The sequence below is a fragment of the Sebastes fasciatus genome, chromosome 17, assembly GCF_043250625.1.
Source record: "Sebastes fasciatus isolate fSebFas1 chromosome 17, fSebFas1.pri, whole genome shotgun sequence".
Taxonomy (NCBI): domain Eukaryota; kingdom Metazoa; phylum Chordata; class Actinopteri; order Perciformes; family Sebastidae; genus Sebastes; species Sebastes fasciatus.
This window is the reverse complement of record NC_133811.1, coordinates 16,088,584-16,113,232: the sequence shown is the minus strand read 5'-3', so window position 1 is coordinate 16,113,232 and position 24,649 is coordinate 16,088,584. Positions and strand designations below refer to the sequence as shown.

The 24,649-nt window shown below is 39.7% G+C and overlaps 1 protein-coding gene and 1 long non-coding RNA gene across 2 annotated transcripts in view; one reads left to right on the top strand and one right to left on the bottom strand.

Annotated features, from left to right (window-relative positions):
• The first annotated feature begins 2,111 nt into the window (after positions 1-2,111).
• On the top strand, positions 2,112-8,845 carry LOC141754292 (uncharacterized). The gene is made up of 3 exons (XR_012590590.1): positions 2,112-2,334; positions 4,974-5,046; positions 6,806-8,845. It is a non-coding gene; the product is annotated as an uncharacterized LOC141754292 (long non-coding RNA).
• A 137-nt stretch (positions 8,846-8,982) lies between these two features.
• elp2 (elongator acetyltransferase complex subunit 2) overlaps positions 8,983-24,649 on the bottom strand; it is a 35,779-nt gene continuing 20,112 nt past the window's right edge. Inside the window, exons 13-22 of the mRNA XM_074613246.1 lie at positions 23,449-23,640; positions 23,121-23,190; positions 22,533-22,622; positions 21,005-21,062; positions 19,875-19,947; positions 18,329-18,521; positions 14,337-14,458; positions 13,272-13,414; positions 10,654-10,767; positions 8,983-9,645 (exon numbers count right to left, since the gene is read on the bottom strand). Of these exons, the coding sequence (XP_074469347.1) occupies positions 9,453-9,645; positions 10,654-10,767; positions 13,272-13,414; positions 14,337-14,458; positions 18,329-18,521; positions 19,875-19,947; positions 21,005-21,062; positions 22,533-22,622; positions 23,121-23,190; positions 23,449-23,640 (1,248 nt within the window). The 3' untranslated portion in view covers positions 8,983-9,452. The remainder of the gene's footprint in view (positions 9,646-10,653; positions 10,768-13,271; positions 13,415-14,336; positions 14,459-18,328; positions 18,522-19,874; positions 19,948-21,004; positions 21,063-22,532; positions 22,623-23,120; positions 23,191-23,448; positions 23,641-24,649) is intronic.

Below are 24,649 nucleotides of genomic sequence, written 5' to 3'. Positions count from 1 at the left end.
ATACGTATATAATTATATCTTTGTATGTGTCATCATCAGGGTTTCTGGAGAACACGAAACATACATGTCCAAAAATATAACAATATGACGTATATATTTAGTGGAAAAAACACACAGGTCCATACTGTTACTGTTCTGTCAGTTTGATATGTGGTATCACATGGAGTTAAGTTCAATTAAGAGTTTAAAATGGAAAACAAAACCTACGTTAAATGCAACATGTTCAAGAGGGGCAATAACTTGTTTTCTTATTACAGAAAGAATAGAGAACTATATATATGTATATGTAAAAGATCTTTACGTACATTCTCATTTTTACATAGGAGATATTTCACGAATATACCACAAAGATACTTGGAAGTCATTTTTTTTTATTTACAGTATCTGTAACTATGTTATGTACAGATGAGGTATAGATATGAAAAAGTTGTATAAAATAAGTATCACACTTGGAACACCTGAACATTTTTTTGGAGCCATTAGTTGTTATGGGGGGATTTGAATAACATTCTTCTTTTATTGTCTGAATGTTATGGACAGCCTTTACTTTTCACATCATCGTTAAATAAAGTGAGACTGAAAATAATCTTTTGATGTATAAGAGTCATTCCTGTGGTTCTCCAAAGTATGTTTGCATTCATAATCTTGATTTAAAAGCAGTCAATCAATGAAGAAATCAGTCCACAACCTGCACTTTTAAAGTTGCTAAGGGGGAAATCAGCAAAATGTCACTCTTTAGTAGCATCTAGTGGCGCTGCACTAAAATGATATATTTACCGTAGACTGATATTTATGGATGAAAGAAAAGATATTTGCCAGCTGTGATTGGTTATTCTTTGCCACATGACATGCAGTGCACGCTGCAGCGTTCCAAAAGTTGAACTATTCTTCAGTTGTCATGCCCTGGAAAATAGGCGCTTGCGCGTCGCGACCGCGTTTTTTGTTACCTGGCAGCCATGTTGAGATCAGTTGAGGAAATACCAAGCACCACCCACCAGCCAGAGCAAACGTTCTCATTTTACAGCTAAACAGTACACGACAAGATGTTTCTGAAAACATTTTAGGCGAGAAATAAGCATTACAGTAACAGAATATTGATTCATATTTGATCAGCGCTGCCTAGTTTGACCATTTGGTCGGAGTTTGCGAGTGATTGACAGCTGCCTCTGTTGAATGAACAGCCAATAGGGAGCTTTCTCTCAATGAAATGACCCGTGATTGGTCAAAGTCTCCCTTTACGGGCTAGATTTTTTAAAGCCTGAAAACAGAGCCATGAGGAGGTGCAGACGTCTAGTTATCTCTCAGAACACTTGAATTACAATATGCTGAAAGGTTATTATTGATTTTTTTGCCCAATGATGCCAAAAATATTCTGTCTACTGCAGGTTTAAGTCCAGCAGCACAATAATTGAACACATGCATTCATTAAAAGGCCATTAGTGACTTTGAGAAGGACTGTCTCAGTACTATGATACTGACAAAAAAAACAGAGTGAATGTTTTCAAAGACACTTTTGTTTTCCACAGAATATGGGATATCTCATATGAGACATGGTTTCATAGTCCTAAACTGGAGGGCATAATTCAGCAAACTGACTGTGATCCTGCAGGTTGTTGCCAGGATTCTGTTTCTGTATTTAAATAAATATGTCTTGTTGGAGAGGGATCTTGTATACATTGAGATGAGCCATCTTAGACAGTCTGTGCTGGGATAAAACTGAAATTAGAGCTGGCGTGAGGTTTTGGTCTGGATCTTTATTATTATTATGCAAGATTATTACAGGAATCTAAAACTGTGAATGTGAAACAGCTCAAGGCAACAGAGAAGCTTTATTTTATTTATTTTATTTATTTTATTTATTTTATTTATTTATTTTATTTATTTTATTTATTTTATTTATTTTATTTATTTTATTTATTTTATTTATTTATTCTTCCTGCCAATCTACTGCTCCACACTCCAGTCCAGTAGGTGGCGGTAATGTGCCTATAAGCTGGTTTGCCAGCCGCCAATAAGCACCAAGGAAAGAGAAGTAGAAGGACCAGGTGCTGTTGATGACAACATGTGCGCTCATTGTTAGCTATTGTCACACACATGGATAAGTGTTGATAGTGTGAAGCTGACAGTGCGCGCAAAGTGCCCTCAAACCTGGATGGATTACATCTCTGTTAAAAAAGGACTTGTGCCCCAAGAAGAAGTTCAAATTGTCAGTAAACACAAAGTTGTTGTGAGGTTGCAGGCTGACTGCAGGCTGACTGAAGCCTGCAGGTATGGAGGCTGAAACGCACCATGCTTCTGTTAAAGGAGGACTGGAGAGCTTCTCACAAGCTTTGAGTAAGTTATAAACCTTTTGGACATGAGGGTATGGGTTGTCAGAATACCTGGTTATTCGTAGTTTTTCTTTGCTTTTTTCGACATTTTATACTATGGCTTTTTTATGACATACTATATTTAGACTTTTTTATTATTTTCTGACTATACTATGATTTTTTTAAGAAATTATATACTACTTTCGACATAGTAAACTATGACTTTTTCTTGACTTTCTGACAAACTATACTATGACTTTTTTTAAAATACTATACTATGACTTCTTTTCGACATACTATACTATGACTTTTTTTGGACGTACTATACTATGACTTTTTAATTTTTTCTTCATACTATGACTTCTTTTCGACATACTATACTATGACTTTTTAATCTTTTCGACATACTATACTATGACTTTTTTTTTTTTACATACTATATTATGACTATTTATTCAACATACTATACTATGATTGTTTTTCAACATACTATTCTATGATGGCTTGGGTTTTTTCGACAAAACTAAACTGACTTTTTTTAACATACTATACTACGACTTTTTGTATTTGTTTCGACATACACAATGATTTTTTTCTATTTTTTAGACATACTAAACTATGCCTTTTTAAAAAAATGTTAGACATACTATGCTATGACTTATTTTTTCAACATACTATACTTAGACTTTTTATTTTTTCAACATACTATATTATGAATTTTATGATTTTTTTCGAAATACAAAACTGACTTTTTCTTGACTTTTTTGACATACTGTACTATGACTTTTTTTTAAAAATACTATACTATGACTTTTTTTCGACAAAAATACTATGACTTTTATTCTGACATACTATGAATTTTTTTTAACATACTATACTATGACTTTTTTTGTTGACATACAATATTATGACTATTTTTTTCGACATACTTTACTATGAATTTTTTTCAACATACTATGAGTTTGTTTTATTTTTTCGACATACTTTACTAAAACCTTTTTTCGACATAATATACTAAGACTTTTTTTTTTTTAAATCGACATACTAAATTTTTTTTAAAATACTATACTATGACTTTTTTATCACTTTCTTCAACAAACTATGTCATAGTATAGTATGTCAAACAAAAAGAAATAGAATAGTATGTTGAAAAAATAAAAACAAAGTCATATTATAGAATGTCGAAAACAGTCATTTCGAAAAAATAAAAAAGTCATAGTATATTACGTCAAAAAATAAAAGTCAGTAGTATGTCCAAAAAAAGACATAGTATGTCCAAAAACTTTGAAACATGTTTTAGGATATGTCGAAAAAAACATCATAGTATGTCAAAAAAATCGTATAGTATAGAATGTCAAATAAATAAAAAAAAAAAACTCTAGTATAGTATGTCGAAAAAATAAAAAATTCATATTATAGTTTGTTTAAAAAAATAAAAAAGTCATAGTATATTATGTCGAAAAAATAAAAAAACATAGTATAGTATGTCGAAAAAAAGACAGTATATTGAAAAAATGTTTTTGGATATGTCAAGAAAAAGTCATAGTGTAGTATGTCGAAAATAAAATCGTATAGTATGTCAAAAAAAAATTAAAAACCTCATAGTATAGTATGTCGGAAAAAAGACATAGTATGTCGAAAAAATAAAAAAGTCATAGTATAGTATGTTGAAAAAAATCGTATAGTATGTCAAAAAAATAAAAAAAGACATATTATAATATGTCGAAAAAAAGTCATATTATAGTATGTCAAAAAAAAAAAAGTCATAGTATGTTGAAAAAAAGACAGCATGTCGAAGAAATTTGAAAAAGGTTTTAGGATATGTCAACAAAAAAGTTATAGTATAGTATGTCAAAAAAAAAGTCAGTATAGTATGTCGAAAAATAAAAAAATATATATATTTGCAATATGAGGCCTTCGTAAAACAGACTTATCATAGTAGGAAAAGCACAAGTGTTAATAATAACATTAACAATGGCTCTGTTTGATTCAAGTGTCTCAGTAAGTTATGGCAGTGTGACAGTGAGCCATGAATACTCCCACTGACAGACAAAAAAGAGAACAAAATCGTGTTCACTGTTGGTTAGAATTTGTGTTAATTTGTTAGTATGAATGTCAATCTTGCTACTAGACATCCACAGTTAAAGAAACACCTCCACTGTTTGCTCACTGGATACAGAAATAATTACTTTCAAGTGCCAGGCTTGCCAGGTCTTTGAGGTAAGACCAAAACACACAACACACACACACTCATGTGGCATTACAGTGCTCTGTTAAAAATGCTGCCACTGAGTCAAAAATCTTGTTGATCTCTCTCTTCAAAGGCAGAAAACAAAACAATGGAGGCAAGTGCACCCATGTGATACACTGGCCAGTCAACATTAAGTATCTTAATTGGCACACCAAAATGCGCACACACAGAGAGCAGGCTGCCTACTGCCCTCACACACTGCAAAGGAGAAACAATTTGTAATGAAAAGCCTTTTTTGAGGTCGATAAATAATTGAACTGTAAGGAGGAACCCAGTGGCAAACAGGATGGAGGGGATAAGTGTGTGTCTGAGTGTGTTACTGAAAGTGTCACTGTGTGTGTCATCCATATCTGTGAGTGCACGTGTCCTGTTGTCTGAGCTTTTCTTCATCCTCACTTTCAAATGTTTTGCAGGTGGATGCTAGACGCGGTTGCAAACTGCACTCCTTGTTGAGGAGAAGCCGTGCAGCAGCTGCCTGGGACTGTGGTCGACTAAATCCTCTACTGTCATTTTGTTGTAAGTAACAGACACTTTACATATCCTGGGATTTTACTTGAAGTGGTCCATTAAAAGGGTTCTTCCTTACAAATCAAAGAGCTAAAACAAGGATTAAAACCTGGCAGAGGAATTTTTCACAACCCAGCAATCTGAAAGTTGTTCTTATTAATGGGTTAAATGTTCTCTATAAAGCATCAGTAGATGATTAAGCCGTTATTATTTAGCCATTATATACAACTTACAAATCTGTCAGAAAGGGAGAATTAATAGAAAGTGGTAGTGTTCATGTTTTGGAAGTCATAATACGATGAAGATTAATAGAATTCTGTTAGTGGTGCTCACAGCTTTGAACAAATTTAACTGTAACTTGTATTTCAAGAAACAGTGGCCCTGTTTCTCTGGCAATCCACTGACCTTACTGTGAATAGTTTTCATTGGAACTTCTTTCTACTGATAAAATAGTTCCTATAATACTTATGGTAAATGGACTTGCATTTATATAGCACTTTTCTAGTCTTCCGACCACTCAAAGTACTTTAAACTACATGTCAGCATTCACACATTCATACGCTGATGGCAGAGGCTGCCATGCAAGGTGCCAACTTTGGCCATCAGGCTCTAATCTAAATACTCATTCACACACCGAAGGCTATGACTTCGGGAGCAATTTGAGGTTAAGTGTCTTGCTCAAGGACACATCGACATGTGACCGGAGGAGCCAGGGATTGAACCACCGACCTTCCGATTGGTGGACGACCTGCTCTACCCTCTGAGCCACAGTCGCCCAAAATATGTTTTTATAATTTGGGTGAATCAAATCTTTAAAGTGACTATAAACTACTTATATATAGTGACACTGTGAAAACAATGTGACGATGTGAAAGGGTTGCTCGTAATGATGAACAGAAAAAATATTGATTGACCTTTTGGAAAATACGCTTATTTGCTGAGAGTTAGAGGAAATGATTGATTCCGCTCTCATGTTTCTATGTTAACTATGAAGCTAGAAATACAAGTGAATTATTCACTGAGCTTTAGAGGTTCTAGTACGCATATTTTTTAAACTTTAGAAGAAGCCAGTCTAGCTTTAGTTTAGTCTGTAAGCTATGCTGAGCTAACCACCTCCTCTAGCTCCATAGTCAGCTACATCATGAAAGTGGTATTAATCTACCCATCTAACTCTTGGCAAGAAAGAGAATAAGCATGTTTCCAAAAATGTCATATTATTATTATACCCCTGCGACAACGTAGTCGGGTGTATATGGTGTCCTTCCGCATGTCCTTCCGTCCATCCCTTCGCGTGTCACTCTTTCGTTTCCGGAGCAGAAATCGGAAACTATTTAACTTGGGAACTTCAAATTTGGTATGAGGGCTGACAGTGTGGTCTAGTCCTGAGGAAGGTGAGCTAATAACAAGCTATATTGTGATCAATAGACTAATTCCATTAGTTCCAAAAAGGCAAAACGTTTGGCCCTACTTTAGTAGGTGTCAAGCACTGAGTGGGGGTATGTGAGCCATACTCACTTCTGCCTTGTTTCTTTAAGCAGCTGATATTCTACATGACTTTGCAGGACAACTGATAACCTTGTGATGGCTGTAATTGTTGTTTATAAATCTCAGTGGGGAATCAAGTGAACTAAAGCTTTTAAACCCAGTATGCCTCTGCTGCTGCTTACTGATTCAAAGATGATCACAGATTTTTGCCGAGCTGCTTCCATAGGAAGAAACGCTCCAGTGTGTGTAAAAGCGTGACCTTCTCTCATGTCTCAGTGGGATCATGCTGTGCAAATGGAAGGCGGGTTGATTAAGTTGACCTGGACATCAGTGGAAGGGAAACGTCTGTGTATCCTCCTTCACATGTGATGGCTCCAATGGAGAAAGGGAGACGAAAACGGCAAGTTCCTTACCACAAAAAGTCGTAATATACCGCAGGAAGCATTGAGGCAGAAAAATACATACACCCCCTTACACAATAATAATGTGCACTGACTTATGACTCATTCACAAACTACAGCAAGGCAAACCGTGCATACATACATAGATATACACATGCAGCACACTAACAGTACAAATCTTACTGTTAAAAAAAAATATTTCTGACACATTCTCCATCTCAAGAAGGCTGAAATGTCACAATTTGTATTATTATTATTATTTAATTACAACACTACCTATATTGTTTAATTAATGCCATTAAAAAAGAGCTGCCAATTTCCATTAAAATCAGACTATTCGCCCAGGAAAACCAACACGACTCCAAACCATAATGATATATTCATTTACAGTATTCCCTCGTTCAAATCCCTTTCTACGGCAGTGTTTCTGAAGTGTCAGTAACCTTTTGTCAGTGGTTTATTACCTGTGCCACTGGTCACCATTCTCCCCATTAATCTGCAGCATTCAAGGATTTTCCGACATGCCTTCTAATCCCTCCTCAGTACCACATTATGGCAATCTAACCTCATCAAGACGAGTGGTCAAGGGCACACTGGAGAGGACATTTGAGAAGGAGCATATGCCCCGTGTATTAGTATGCTAGTCAGAGCAAAGAGCCGAGAGAGAGCTCCTCACACGGATGTGTTGATGAAAAATCCCCGGCAAAGATGATCATTCATGCTTAAATTGAAATATCACTGATAATGATTCAATAATTACATTATGTTATATATGATGTGGAAAATCCCCTGATATATGGCCATATTGTCCCAAAACCTCATTTCACTGTTTGAAAAACAGCCCTTTCCTGGAGGAGCGTGTGCGGTGTGGGTTGACTGATGCCTCCAATACATACCAGGATACGTGATTAGAGAGAGAGTTATGGCCAGTAGTTACAATCTCCTGCAGGTAAATTTATGGCTGACGTATAATGACGGCACACTCAGCTAAGCCCGTAGTAAATCTAAGACCTAGTCTTCCTCTGTCCTTGAGAATTCCGCTCAGTCTCCAAAAGCAGGTTGTACCTTAATCTATTTAAGCTGCTGTGTTCAATAACTGGACAGTCCTGCATTGATTGATCTTAATCTACTGTAATGTTTAAAGTCCTGCCTGTAATGGACCATCTACGACTCATGTACACTTACTGCGAACAATTTTCAAATTCATGTGATTCCCAAAGTGGGAAAGTAAGTTCCATTGTTGTAAGTGCAGATACATTTGAAAAGTCTGTATTACCCCATAGTAATAATAATAATGTAACTTGTAAGGTTAAATAATAATGATGTAAAATAAATGCAGACTTGATTGATGTTAAGTTTGGTATAATTGTAATTGATTGAACGACTCGTGCAAGTTTCAAGAGTCTGCGAATTGTTTTTCATACAAAAATAAATGGAAACCAGCGGCTGCCTGGAAGACGTAAAAATACATTAAAGGAGCTCTATATGATATCCAGAGCATTAATATAAAACATATACACAGGTTTCCACCCGGCGCTGCTGCACCGCGCACATCGACTGCAAACAACTTTAACGTTATGGTTCAAAATAGGCACTTTTGCTTTTCACTTTGACACCAAATCCTCCGCCATCGTCTTGTCTGTCAACTCTCTCTCGTACCGTGTGTGTGAAATCGGACTCCTGCTACTCTGTGCTGTACGGAGCACACACTTTGACTTTCAGTTTGTATCGTTCGTCGTCCGACTGTGTACTGATAACACGCCAATGATACGCGAAAATGAACTAAATGGGTTTTATTTCTATAAAAACAAGCAAAACGACGGTGGGGGCGGATGGTACATAATGTAATCGGTGCATGCCTGAACACCGTGTAACACCGGTAACACAGACTACCGGGGCAAGCCGAGTATACGGCCCTTTAAGTCATGGCTCTGCTACACACTATTCATGTTTTGTGATCTTAAGCCATCTTGTATTTAAGAATTTTGTGATTTTACAATCAGTAGAACTTCATTGAGAGACCAAAGACTTTTTACATTTTGGATATAAAAAACATTTAATTAATTTGTCAGAAAACAAATACACACCATACTTAAGTGCGATTAACTTCCTTAATTTGTCACTGAAAGGCATCCGTTCACAATATAAATGTTTACTTGGACAAGTCTAAATATGCAATCTGTACAGATATCCAGCAGCGTTGTCTTCTCTGGATCTAAAACACTTTGAAGTGTCTAAGCAAAATACCACCAAAGGGTCATGGTGTTTTCACCATCTTGCTTCCACCCATCAAATCTGTTCAGCTGTGTGCAGACAAACTGCGGGGCATGTGTGCTGTGGATTTGTCCTGCGACTGACCCATGACTTAACTGGCTGTCACAGGGAGTGAATGGCTTGCCAGCGAGCAGCTGTGGCCTTTGTGCCAAAGTCAGGCCTGTGGCCCTCAGTCCAAGTGTCTCTCTGCGTGCGAGAGACATAATAGTGTCACTGTTGGTGGTGCTAAAGAGCCCGTTTGTTGATGTTGAAGATTTTGACAGAGTGGTCGGCGCTGGCGCTGGCAAGCTGGACCCAGGAGCTCTCCTCCTCGACTCCACTCTCTCCGTCAGTCTGTCCATCCATCTTGTCCTCTCGACCTACTCGGCCGGTCCTCGGCCTCCAGCGGAGCCTCTTGACCGTCAAAGCGTGGCTTTGTCTGAGAAAGTATGTGTGATGAAGGGAAACGACTCTGGATGACAGAACAAGCATTAGACAAAATCCAGACAAATACCGGTAAGACACGCTGTGTCGTCTTTGAGCTGCGGTCTACAGATAAGATACACCGTGTCGTCTTTGTGCTGCGGTCTACAGATAAGATACGCTGTGTTGTCTTTGAAGTGTTCATGTTTTTTTCCTTCGGATGCATGCAAGTAGACAGGGCAGAGAGAAAAATAATCGCCAATCCTGCTTTTGATTTCGATGGCTGAAATCGGAAGCAAATTTTGATCAATCTCCAATTTAGAATCAAACCTGTGACACCCCTATAATATATCCTTTAGGCCTATATTGTTTTTATAAGATTATCAGTGAGTTTACTTGGCCCATGTGTGTTTGTGTGTGTCCAGCTGTGTCGCTCTCAGAGCTAATTAAAGAGCAGGCGAGAAAGCAGGCAAACGAGTATTGAAAACGTTTCAATTCAGAATCCATACGTCATCTGATCGGCTCTTCTTATCGGCCTTTATAGAGACCACCAATCAAATTATTTAGAACGAATATCTGCCGATAACGGTCGGTGACCGATTGATCGGAGCACCCTTAAACAAATGTGTGGTTGTGAGCAGCACTGAAGCCAAACGCTGAAGCCTTCTGATACAAATACACAACAAAGATACCCGTCATCAATTCACTTCCTGAGCTCTACAGACGATGACTCACACACCCATGTGGGATACAACGCACACAGAAATACACACAAGTACCTGTCGATGCCTCGCTGCTGCCCAGCTCAAAGGAACGCAGCCGTTCAAATCAAGCAGCCTGCTGCCTTTTTTCTCTCCATACTACATAACCGAGAGCTTCTGCCTCTCACCAGCTATCAAACTGAAGCCACACTACTGTTACCGTGACACACTGTCATTTACATCTTCTGCCAGTGGCCATTGGAGGCCTTTCAAAGTCGCATACTATGAACTTCAGCTGAACTGTGTGTGTGTTGTAAGGATACGAGATGTCCGTTTCTCCACAGCTGCTCCAGTCGTGTCCTCCATCAGGCTCCTGGCCAGGGCTCCACTTGTACAGCAAGATCCTGCCGGACTCCAGGCCAACTGCAAGCAGGTAGCTGTGGAAAACACACAAACACACAAACTCAGCTCAAACCCTAAGGCAATGGCCTAGAAACAAAATTTAAATTGTGCAAAATGTTCTTTCTTTGACTCCACTACATATTTTACATACTTTAATCAAATTAAATTCCACAGGATTAAAATGTTTCATCAGGGGCTTTAAAGGATGAATCTCGTAATACTACTACAAAATCTGTATTTATATCAATTCTATCAAGGAGCCCACTAGGCCCTGACCTAAAGCGATATTGGTGCATTGTAGCTGTACTAAGTATTCTAATATCAAATGTGATGTTGAAGTCAGACATCTGCGTTGTGCCTACACAATGATCTGTGATTTGTCGACTCGGCATTCCCGTAGCTCAGCATAGATTGTGCTGAGCCGTAGCAGGTAACTTCTTCTCTACTTCCTTGCGCCTTAAAATAAATACAAACAACTTTTCATTTTTAAAAGCTAATTATTCTGTAAACAAATTCAGAGTTCTTTGTCTATTAAATGATAAATTATATTTATATTGTATTATTTATATGATAAACTCATGTATTTGGTATGAAGGTAAATAAGTTGCAAAATGATTGAGCTTGTAGACTTGATGTGAGAACTTGTAGAACAACAATCTGAACACATGAATCTATCACACACGTGAGCTGAATTTGAAGTCAGACAAAAACAAAACACGAGAGACCTTATTGAAAAATGTGAACTTGTATGTTTCCCTCAGAAAATGTTCACACACTTGTGTTCTGAATTCGTCACAAAAAAATATATTCACAAATGTATAGATTAATATTTACATTACTACAATGACAGTTGCAAACTGGTAATCCCACATTTAATAATTTTTTTTTTTTTATCCGAGTCCATTTTCCAGTAAAACCACAACTCAGTGAAAACATCCTCTCCAATCTGTCACTGCAACTTCACAAATGTGCTCTCCCACATCACAATGTAGTGAATCTGCACACCATGACTTTTGCAACATTCCTTGCAATAAATGTGTTGCAAAACTCACTTGTAGAAGTGAGAGACCAGAGAGGGGGAAGGCCGGTGGCTCAGTGGCGCATGATGCCAAAAATTGATAAAGTACCCGTATCATTGGGCTCATAAAGCAGGCACAGTAGCATTTCCTTTAACTCCGCCTCCCAGGCCTCGTTCCAGCCTCGGTCTGGGTCTCATTCACATGAACGGAGGAAGGGAAATAACTCTGGATTCAGCTATTAGTGCATTTTACAACTTTTAGGGCCTAATGATTTAAATAAGGGCTATTCAAGTGTTTGTACCAGGAAGTTAGCATCATAGCTAGGCTACTTACCGTTAGTATTTAGAAGCCAGTAGCCAATCAACCTGCTCTGCTCTCTCACGTCCACAGTTACAGGTGAGTCTTGCAACACATTTATTGCAAGGAGTGTTGCAAAAGACATGGCACGCGGATTCATCACTTTGTGATGTGAGAGAGCACATTTGTGAAGTTGCAGTGACGGATCGAGAGGTTGTATTCACCGAGTTGTGGTTCTACTGGAAAATGCGATCAAGTAAAAAAATAAATAAGTAAATATTGGATTACAAGTTTGCAGCTATCATTGTATTTATGTAAATATCAATCTACACAGTTTGTGAATATTTTTTTCTGTGACTTTGCATTCAGAACACAGGAAGTTCACAATTTTTCTACTTGCTCTCGTGTTTTGTTTTTGTCTATGACTTCAGATTTTTGTTCTACTAGTTCTCACAAGTCAGAAACTCAATCATTTTGCAACATATTTACTTTCATAATTTAGTTGCTGAGCCATTTTAGTCATTAGGTAACTCATTTCCTCAACAGAACAGACCTTTTGCATTAAAAACTATTTCTGGGTAATTGTTTTGTCTTCTCTAATTAAATTAAATGAAAAAATATAAAGTCAGGCAGGTTATTGGTTATTTGAGGTTTTTCCAGAAGCCCAAATCAAATAACATTTACATAAAATATCCAATCACTTGAAGAGTGTTAGTTTGACTGATGATGTGTTTGAAAATGACTTAAATTGTTTATATTTCAAAGTTTTGGCACCCTCATCTTGGTGTGAGCTACAGAGACACTTTAAACCCTATTATTTTATAAGCATGCAATATTTTAAAAACAGGATTAGGAACTATTTGAACACCGACTGTACTCGTCCTGTTACTCAACGACACTACTAACTCGTAATTTGCTGTTCGTCTTAAGTTTGTGACTTGTCTCTTGTGTTTTTAACTTCTTGCTGTTTTGTTTTTAGGTCTGTTATTTGTGATTTTATGTGTGAAACTTTTAGGCTGGAACCATCCTGGATAAATAAAGGTTAAAAAAAATTATGTTTTTAATTCTTTGTAGTGTCTTTTCATTGTACAGAACTCAGAGTTTCAGATTCAGTAGAATTTTCTAAACTGTTCGAAACAGACAATGAAATAGATATTATCTTGGTTGGTCACACTTACTTGTAATGTTGGCCATAATACAAAGGTGTCTGTGTGTGTGTGTACCTGTTATCAGAGCAGAGGACTGGGCAGAAAGCCACAGCAGTAGCAGAATCTCCCACATCCAAGATGGAAGAACATGGTTTAATCTCAGGAGGAAGCACGGAGTCTCCAGAGTCCTCTAAACTGCACGGCCCCCACACTATCACCTTCACACACACGAAAAATTGAACCAGACACGTTGTAGTTTACATCCATTTCTGTCTAAAATGTCATCACTTCATCATTTTATCCTATTAGACATTTGTGTGAAATTGTCATAATTAGAATGTGAATTCTTGAGGTAGGGTCACAGTGACCTTGACCTTTGACTAGGGCTGCACCATTATGGCCAAAATAATAATCATGATTATTTTGATCAATTTTGAGATCACGATTATTTACCACGATTATTTATTGACTTTAGCGACAAAATATTTGTATTGCACTTTAACATTTAAATAAACACAGCGCTGCTTTCACTTCAATGTTGTGCTACATTCCTGCTAATGTACAAATTATAGCTGCACAATGTAGGGAAAAAATGACATTACAATCCTCCTACACTGTGGCCATCTCTGACCCGTAGAGTGGTCCACTCTGGACTGCAGCCACAACACTCAGGAAAGTTTCTCACAGGCTGCCACTGTAGGGTGCACAGCGGCGGTATTACTGCTCCCCAAAAGTGAAGCCCAAACATCTCAATCGCCCCCTGGTGGCTGGTTATTAGTTTAGGAATCGGTCGATTTGATATGCAGCAGAGTTTTTCTATGAGCGGAGCACGTATTTTAAATGTCAATATCACAGGCGATCATGTTCATTTAATTGTGGGAAGCCCAAATCTTGACCGGGATTAATATTCGATTAATTGTGCAGCCCTGCCTTTGACCACCAAAATCGTTTGTGCCAAATTTGAAAAGATTTCCTTCAGGCGTTCCTGAGATATCGCGTTCACGAGAATGGGATGGACAACCCGAAAGCACAATGCCTCCAGCCACAGCTGTTGCCGGCACGGAGGCTTAAAGATGCATTCATTACATTACTACCTCAATGTGCAACCATCACTATATCACCCTAAAAGCAAAGACTTACCTTCTTGTCCCGACTGGATGTCACAAAGTACTTGCTGTCTGGGCTCCAGTCACATGCCCAGATGATTCGGCTGTGTACGGCCGTGTCTTTCCCTGTGTGCGCATACAGCGAGAACTGGGGCTCTGCATAGATACAAACACAAACAAGTACAGAGATCATTATAAAGATTGAATTCAAACTCAAAATGCTATTCTCAATCCCAACACTACATATCTTCTGTCACACTTCTCTGACACTTCTTTTTTGATGACGGATGAGCTGCTAGTCAAAACTTTGTGTCATGATTATTGCAGCACGACATCCGCATGTCTCGATCTCTACTTCCCTGCTCTGCAGCAACAAAAGGCTATCCCTGGCGACAAATAAACAACCAAACAAGACAGAGAACCTCATTCCAGCCCTCCATTTCAGTCAGTTTTGGTTTATGACCTGCTGCTGTTTATTTCCCCAGCCTAAGTCATTTCAGACCCCAGATTGGTTTTCCCCAGAGAGCTTGTTTGTATGCTGGTGGCAGCCGCCTGTCAGCGCGTCTACAGCAGTGCTGCTCTCCACTGGCACACACACACACATAACCGAGCCGCCATGTACACACAGCTGAAAAACCAGTGTCGCCACTAAAGTCTGACTTAACCGCCATGTCGTGTCTATGTGCTCACAACACCCTCTCAACCGAATGCACACATATTTGTGGGTGTGTTGTTTGGGACACACAAGGCGTTGCACCTTCTTCCATTAACACACTCATCTGAGGACAGCGAGGGGCACGATGGGCTGTTCAGGCCGACCTCACAGAAAAATGGAGCCCAGAAATAGACAAAGTAGAAGAAAGATGAGGTGCGTTCAGTTGAGACACAATAAGCGAAATACATCAAGAAGATAAGAGAGCAGCACATGAAAAGGGCTACACAGAAAAAGATGACAAGGGAGGGGAGGAAGGTAACGGTGTCTCCTTGATGAAGATGTCTGGGTGCTTGACCCATGACGGAGAGGAAGAGGGAGGAGGAAGAGGAAGGGAGGAGGACGTGGTTAGACAAAAACAGGTAAGAGGAAAAGAAGAGACACAGAAGACGCGAGAATGGAGGGAGTCAGTTTGTTTGATCAGCTCTGACTTCGTTTAACCTTCCCTGGTATGGTCTGGTCTGTGAGACTGTGTGTGTGTCTGTGTTCTTCACAATCACCTTGGGTGATTCAGCAGCCAACCAGAACAGACGGGACCCCCTCCCCTCCAAACCCTCCACCGCCTCCCTTCCTCTCTCACAAACACCACCCGCGTCTCGGTGCAGTCCACCATACAGGCAAACAGGAGAGTGCAGGACTGCTTAGCCTCTGCCGGTGCCCATTAAGACCATTGTGAGCTGCCAAAAGAGCCGTAAGATGCGTTACCAGGTGCAGGTGGGAGGTAATCCTCTGGGCTTAAATGTCATGTTCTGCTCACCTCGAATGCAGGATCGGGTTATTTGTCTGAGTCGAGGTGCAGAGATGCTCTCATATAAACAAACTCTCCAGGAGCACGCTGTTTACAACAGGGGCCCTGCAGGAGGTGAGTGGAAAGTGGGGATGCACAAATTCCACCTTTTTCTCTACCAACTCAGTACATCGGCCAACAGAAGAACTGATCTGATATTAGTGCCTATTTGTTGTTGGTTTGTTTCAGACAGTTTATAACTGTTTTATATGATGAAAGTGACTGAGAAACAATGTTTAATGTGGAGAGCTCAAATCTGGCCAATATCCAATCTGGGCCCATATTGATCATACCTCTAAGAATAACACTTAAGAGTGCTCTAAAGAGTGAACTTTTTTACTCCTACTTACAGCAAAGTGTAAGATTAACCTTTAAAGGGATAGTTTGGGTGTTTTGAAATGGTATGTATGAGGTACTTATCCATAGTAGGTGTATTACCTACAGTAGATGGCGGTAGGCACGCCCCCAGCTTGGAGAAACAGACAGGAGTACCGACACCGGAGCAAAGCAATACAGTTCTGTGGATGGGGACGGCAGAAAACTGTATTTGAGCCACTCAGTTTAAGTGTACGCTATATTTAGAATATATTCACCGCTTTATCTTGCCGTCAGACAGCCAGGTCCTTCTCCTTTCCAATGGGGAACTGAACTGAAAATGAAACATATCTATGCTCATGACAAAACCGTATAGATAAGTTTCAGTTTCAGTTCAGTTTGCCGTCGAAAAATATTCTAAATATAGCGTACACTTAAACAGATATCAATTTTTTTAGGTGGCTAAAATATGTGTATATGTGTTTTTTTGCCGGCCCCGTCCACAGCACTGTATTGCTTTGCTCCGGTGCCGGTCCTCTTCTCCAAGCTGGGTGCGTGCCGACCGCCGTCTACTGTAGGTAATACGCCTACTATGGATAAGTACCTCATACAACCCCACTTCAAAACACCCAAACTATCACTTTAAGAGCAGCTCTCAAGTGATCACATGTATGTTCGGAGCAGGAATAGCCAATCAGAGATGAGGATTACTTTTTTAATCCTTACATTATACTCTGCACTGTTATTATGAAAAAAGTTGCTGGGGAGAGGGATGTCTAGAATTCCCTGCTAAGCCTGCTGCCCTCCGCGACCCAGCCCTGGATAAGCGCTAGCAAATGGATGGATGTTATTCTGCAATATGTGGTTTTAAGCTTTAAAAGGGGTAGTTTTATTTTTTTTAAATCTCTAATCTATGTTGTTGAATTAACATCAAACAATAACATATACTGATAATATATAAAAAGGGATTAACAAATGAATTATATTATAAGAATTTCGTACCACATTGACATGTGCAGACAATGAGGATGAGGTTCTTGTTTCCACCACAGACAAAAAGAAAGTGGTGTATTAAATGTTCAAATCAATTGCAAATAGTTATAGGCTATAATATGAGAAGTGGAGTTCCACAGAAGTATTTAGGGGTTTGGCTCTAGAGAGGATTTAATTAATTTCTCAGACCATGTGGATACTGACAGTAGTGACCTTCCTGAACAAATCTGTTCCTCTAACCATTAATGTCACCACCACTGAGTTAAGACTAGAAAAGGTCATAGGTCAAGCAAAACAAGACTAAATGAGTGATATAGAGCTACAAAGAGAGGCTTTTAGATTGATGTTTGCAATATGTCAAAAAATAACAAAGGTTGTATTGTTGTGGGTGAGTCTGCATCTGATCCCAGGAGCCTGAAATCAAACCAAAGACCGAGAACAAGCCACTACACTACCAATATGTTTGCATTTCTTCAAACAATGGTTGCACAGCTCTAGAAATGCATTCACGGCATTGATAGTTTCCTTCTTCATCTTGATACTGACATGATATGCACACAAGCACAGTTTTGATGAGCTATCGCAATCAGTTGCAACTTTGCCATAATGACAAGCCCTCCGGTAATAAATGAGGTTGAATACAGGAAGGCATCTGTTGTATTCTGCGTAGTTAGTGTCCATCTGAAAGCCCTTGTAAACCATTTAAAGCTTTGCACCTACTATCCAAAGTAGTACGTGCAATAAAGATATTAATGTTTGTTATAGGGGGAAAGTTAGTGAAATTCAAATTGTGGTAAATTTACATAAATCTGCATCTGTGGTTTAATTTAATAAATAATCTTCTTTTATTAGCTCCTTTTTGGACTACTCTCAGTTGATGCATCACTTGTTTGGCTCTTCATAGTATTAATTAGGGGACTCCTTCTAATCAGGCCAGCTTGACTTGGAATTTGATTTGATTTGGAACAAATCTGCTCAGTGGGTTTACCTTATTTTAATTATGTTTTAGGGAGCTGCTGTTGTCTGCCAGCAAGGCTCCAATATTATCTCTTTGTCTTGAAATTCATTCAAACAAAATTTTTAATCAAGCTAAATTTATTTGCAAAACACAATGAAAAACTATTACCTCATCCTGAACTGTACTGCATTAGAAAGAAAAATAAATGATAGTCTTTTTAAGGTGGATCATCTTATTAGTGACAACTCCTTCCACTCTCACCTGGACTTTCAGGCATAGGCAGGTTCCGTCTCCATAAAGACCAGGTGCGATCACGGGAGACAGCCAATAGGAGTTGTGCATCGGGGGAGAAGGCCATCTGGGTGACGGTAAGGGTGTGGCACGGTAGCGTCTGCAGCTGACGCCACGTAGCTGTACTCCACAGCAGAATTGCTGCATGCTCGGCTTTAGATGCCTGGAAAGATGGATTAGAATAGTTTATCTACAGAGAAAAAAAACCATCATATTGAAAAAGCATCTTGAAACCATAGACTGTATAGAGACTGTATATGAAGATGGACGACATGACAGCTCCCCAAAAAAGAAGCCAAAACATCTCGATCGCCCCCTGGTGGCCGGCTGCAGTATAAGTCATAAATCTGGCCCCCTTCATGTTTGTGGATGGGACATGGACCAAACTAAAAAGTCAAAATCTAAATTTTCCAAAGTTGGTTTCTGTCATTTTAGGAAGTTCTTAGCACGCGGATGTATGTTCAAGTGTTACATTTTTCTGATAAGTTAGGTTTTAATGAGTTATTTGATGCTATAAAAAGGGGGTGAGACGTCATGATTGACAGCTGCTCTGAGAGAAGTAATCGCGGAGCCGGAGGCTGTAGAGGAGCCAAAACCATCACGAGTCTGTGTAATAGAACACGTACCAATTTGATCATAAATGTAGTTATAGAGATATTATGGTTAGTTGTTGTGTATTTCTAGCTGAACAGCTACCGTGGTGCTAACGTAGCAGCTAGGTGGCTCACGCTAACAAGCTGTGGCCGTGCTCGGCTCGTGATTGGCTCTGGCGAGCCCGGGCTCCAAATGATGTCAAAATCTCAAGATGGCATCTCCTGTATCCAGGATATTTTGGCTTCACTTTTGTACAGTGGGAGGAAGTGGAGACGCGTCATCCATCTATACATACAGTCTATGCTTGAAACCCATTTGTTTCCTTTGTCTTTTACTTTGTGGGTTATACACTTATTTCTCCTAGTTTTATACACTATGTTCTCTGTCTTTTTTCTATCTCCCTCTTTGCCTTTTTCGTCTTCCTGTAACACATTTTGGCCCTTCTGTGGGTTGAGGTATGAGGATGGCTGTAACGGAATAAAGGGGAACATAATTGTAAGGAAAGGAAGGAATAAAGGAAAGAGGTGCAGTGGAAACAACAGTTGGAAGAAACAGGAGATGAAGGGAAAAGCAAAACGGGAGGAAAGCAAGGTGAAAAGGCGGGTGAGTTAGAAAGAAAGAGATTAAAATTGAAGCAGAGTGAGTGTGTGCCAATGGAAGACAGAAACACATCTGTGATGGCTAACAGCTGTGTGTTTGTCTGCAATCAAGGTCGGGACAAGGTAGGTACTATCAATACCTGACTGACTGTGTGTGTGAATATGAGAGTATGCAGAGTAAATATGTCATGATGCTCTCCCCTCTGATATGATGCTCTCCCCTCTCTGATCTAATGCCCTTTGCTGAGGGTGTGTATGTGTGTGTGTGTGTGTGTGTGGAGGGGCGGGGGGGTGGTATGTGGCTTCGATCTTATCACACTGACCTTGCAGGCAGACGCCACCACCGCCCTGGAGCTGTCTGAAGCAAGACAGAACATCTCAAAGCCGTGGCCGTACCTGGAGGAGACAGACGAGGACAATCACGCAGACATTAATCATGAACAGGATTCAAACTAACAGCCGTACTGAATATGTGGAAGGACAGACGGGATCTGAAAGACAGACGGGTGAAGGGAGGGGGGACGACAACAAAGACAGCGCTCCCAGTCTGACAGTAAATTAAGTATTCTCTTCCACGACAAGCTTCCAGGCTCGAGCCATCGCTGCTTGCTGACAGGTAAATAAGCAGACAGAGTGTGAAATTAAAATACTGATCTGCGATGACTGGTCCTTCTCCCGCTGACAGAGATGAACAATGATGATGCTCCGGCTAATCACTCGCAGCCTAATTACTTTTAGCTCGCCCGACTATCACCTGCTTGTTTTAAAATGTCAACGAGTCAACAAAGTGAAATCACGACCTGCAACTCAATGGAGAGAAATTCCTCCCCCAACCACAAAGCTTTCAAACGCTGCAGCAATTTGGCCACGACGCCGAGAGTATTATTTATGCCACAAAAATAATTCGGCCGCTTACTCATTTTAATGTTTCTATTATGCACTAAATGATTCAAGGGGGTGAAGCCAAATGGAGGTAGAAAAATGCTTTTCAACACACACAATGCCCACACCTCGAATAAACGGCCACGCCATATGTCATGTTTATGGCGGATTGACAGGTAAATGGATTTAACATTGGCCACAAATGGAGGCAATATATTCAGTCTAGAGAGGAGGCTCGTGGGATGACATGAAGCTGGATGCTGATTGGCTGATGAATACGAGCAGGGGGACAACCTAGGGCTCTGGGAAGTTCATCATTTTCAGTTGCAATAAACCCTTTGGCCAAAACCAAACAAACACAATTCCATCTGGAAATGTTGCTTCATTAAGAATAATATGGAAACTCTGATGTCTTTATAGGGAAAGGAAGTATATAAAAAGGAGACATGTAGTGGAGATTGTATTATGTCTCAGGGCTCTGGATAGTGTTTGTACCAGCAGGTAAATGGAACTAAAGACAAGCTGAGAGGGTTTGGATACGCTGTTAGCAGAGAGACATTTGGATACTCACAGTTTCTGGACCTCAGGCCAGAGTGTGTTCTGGAGAAGATGATCCTCTGGTGGGGGCTCTACACACACACACACACACAAAACACACACACACACACACAGTTAACTTTAAAATCCTTACATAACTGTCATTTGCAAGGCCCTGAAAACTGAGCTGTTTTAAAATTCAAATACAACCAGTTTCCAATTTACTAAATGAGGATTACACCCAAGTGGCTATTATAATTTCCCTCTTTTAAATCCCCGTTCTGTTAACCCAAAGAGTGATAGATAGGATCCTCAATGTGTGCATGTGTGTATGTGACAGGCTTACAAATTTAAAAAGGGAAAAAAATACAGAGTAAGTACCATAAAGAGCGACGGAAAGAGTGAACTAAAAACTACATGGCAGACCGAGAACACGATTGATCGCCTGGAGACAATGTTCTCTCACATTCACATACGGCCTCTTTTAGCATTTAGCTTGCATGAAATCCTCAGCCCTGCAACTTGCCGCTTTTCCCCAAAAAAGCTATTTTGAAACAACTGCAGCTTTATCTCCGATTCTTAACGGCTGCTGGCTTTGAGGGGGATCAACTCTAGCCCGGTGCCAATCCTCTCCTTCACACCGCGGGCTCTGCACAAGCCCCGCGCTGCCTTCGTGTTGCATGTAATTGAAAGCTACACTCCTTGTGTTTTTCTTGTTGGTCATCGGCTTCCCATTCTGCCTAATTATTAAATTTGTCTCCTTGCCTGCGGAAGCCAATCAAACGAGTGAAAATGCATTGTTAACAACAGTCTCCGCACTTGGCTGCTCCCTACATAGCCCGGGGTCATCGATACTTAAACTTCGCAATCACATAAGCCTGCTTTCTAATTAGCATTGCAGATTAAGGAGTGGCTTCAATCATGCTGATGACAGCCCTTGACACCCCTCTAGCCCAGGGGTTTTAAAGCGCCATGCTACGTTCTCTTCATTTGGCTCTCAACCATTTCCCATCTGCCCCTTTCCTACTACTAGTTTCTCTATTTTGCCAATGTTTCTCTTCCTCTGAGTACCTCTCTACACATTTATTCAATGCCATTTCCATTCCCAAACACATCCATCTTATCTTACATTGATGATTCCTTTTTCTAATTTTGAAATGAGAGCCTGCAATTTTCTTGTCTTAATCCTGCTTTTTTTTTTGCTTCTACTCACATCACCTCGTCCTGACACCTCCAGCAGACCTCAGGCACTGTGGCAGTACAGCATGGCCAGAGCCATAATGGCTAACTGTCCGTCTGGCCGCACATAATTGTCTCTTTTATAAGAACATCTAGCGACAGGCAGACTGGAACTCTTAAATGTGCTCTGAGGCTGCTGAGTGGATGGCAATGAGGAATATGAATCAGGCTATCAGACTGCGAAGGAGACAGGGATGCATTTTGGCTCTAAAAGGATTTATCAGGGAGGTTTAAATTAAATGAGGCTTTACTGAGATGACTACTAAATCTTAGAAATGACCGTGTTTTGTTGGAAAAATGTGTTTTTGCAGGTTTTACAGTACCAGTCATGATGAGTGGGTGGAAGTAAGACTCCTGGTATTGATCCGATACACTGCTGAACTGCCCTTCATTGATTTTTGGGGCAAGGTCACCTGTAAATAAAAATGACATTTCTTTAAATATATTTGACTATTTGAATATTACATTACATCAGTGGTTCTCAAATCTTTTCTGTCATTCCCCCTTTGGGGGAAGAAATATTTTCACGTTGGATTGCTGCTAGGCAGCCCTTTTACAGGTGCATGCGGGAGAGAAAACACTTTTAAACCACAGTGGAACTGTTGTTTTTGAAAGGCTAAACAATGACAAATATGGACTGAAGCAGAATATTTCGTAAAATAAAAACATGTAGTGAATTTTGGAAATAATTACTCTCCTTTTTTCAAAGCTCCACCTGTCATGCCTCTGGGCCCCCCAGTTTGAGAACCACTGCATTACATAAAAGGAATGACAATACTAAAACAAACCCTCAATTTAATAAGCTGTTTCAAACTACGGTATGGAGCTCATGAAAATTGATCATCAGATAAAACTTGGCCCCGACCCTGAACGCTGAAACACTTGCATGCGGAGCTGAGCACGTATTTTACCTTGAAATACAGCCTTGTTGGACAGCCCCAAGGCAGGTGTGCTGGCTCCTTCTGGAAGGTTGGCAGAGTCCTGGCAACAAGAAGATAAATGAATGGACAGAGACACGCACACACATCAATAACTATGTAGGAGTGGGCAGTCCACTCAGCACATTTTACGATTGCAAAACAAAGTGAAAGAGAGACTACAAAGAAAGTTCTAGTGAGACTTGATCTTTGGACAAACATTTCTAAAGGTCATGGATTTAATCACTTGACTATCTTTACTTGTGGAAAAATAAGTAACTTGAAACTATAATAATAGATGGTATTTTAATTTGGCACTCACACTAGATGTCAACAGCTTTTCTCTTGAGGTCCCAGAGATGTTAGCAAAGTTCTCCACGAAATTACGAGGCGCTTGAAACACTCGCAGGACCTTCTCGTCAGCTCCCGACACAAACTGAAACCTTCCGACCATTGCCAGACACTGCATGTCGTATCCGTGGATCTGTGGACGTGAGATTTCATGCCAGGTGGCCTGCAGGGTGAAAAAGGCAAAGGTAAGATAATGTAAAGATGCAGATCTGGTCATGAGGATCCAATCCAGCTGCCCGTGCCAGCGTTTCAATAGATCTCTGATGTTGTGGAGCTGGGTTTCTTGGCCCCTATATCCAGGCATTTGTAACCAAGCCAAATACAACATTGATTCTCCTGTTCAAATGAAACATTTCCAGCTTAAGATGCAAAATGTTCTCCCAAGAGCTTCCCTACAATGGCACCGGCGTGAGGTGGCACTATTCCAAACTGGCATCAATCAATAATGTAATGAAGACTGGAAGCTTCATTATGTTTCTACATAAACTGGATGCCAAACTGTCATGTTTTACCCCACTCCAAACAGTTTCATCTGGATAAACCTGAGGTGAAGAAAGAAGTGGGTGAAGACTTTTCTGCAGAACGACCAATCAATTCATGTATCTCAAGTCTTGATTCCTTCCCCTTAAAAAAATAAATCACTTCTGAGAAACTCTTTATTATTAAGTCACAACCTACTAAAATTCAAATCAGACACGGAGCCTAAACATATTTTAGCAAACTCGACAAGTAGAATATATATTAGGTGCCGACTATATCCCACAAAGGTTGATACAACTGGCCGGTGTTGAGAGGAGAGAAGCATACTAAGTAACTACTGCTCACAGCCTGGGGACAAGAAATAGAGAAGCCTAAATCCTTATGTCGACATGTTGATGCCAGGTGTGAGAAAGCTGTCTTTTATATTGTCTCACGAATAAAGTGAATAAATGTGCCGTGGTAGCTCTTCATCTACACTAAAAGCTCATTTCATTAAGAGGAAAATCAGCAATAGCAGTGTTTTATTCAAATCTCTAAAATGTCTCCTTTTCTCCTTAACTCTGATGTGTGTGTTATATTAACAGTGTATTCCTATTATTCCTGATAGGAGTGAATGATATGAAGATATAGGGAGTGAGATTTTGTTATACTGTTTATACCAGGGTATCTATCTCTTTAATAGCTTTAGTTGC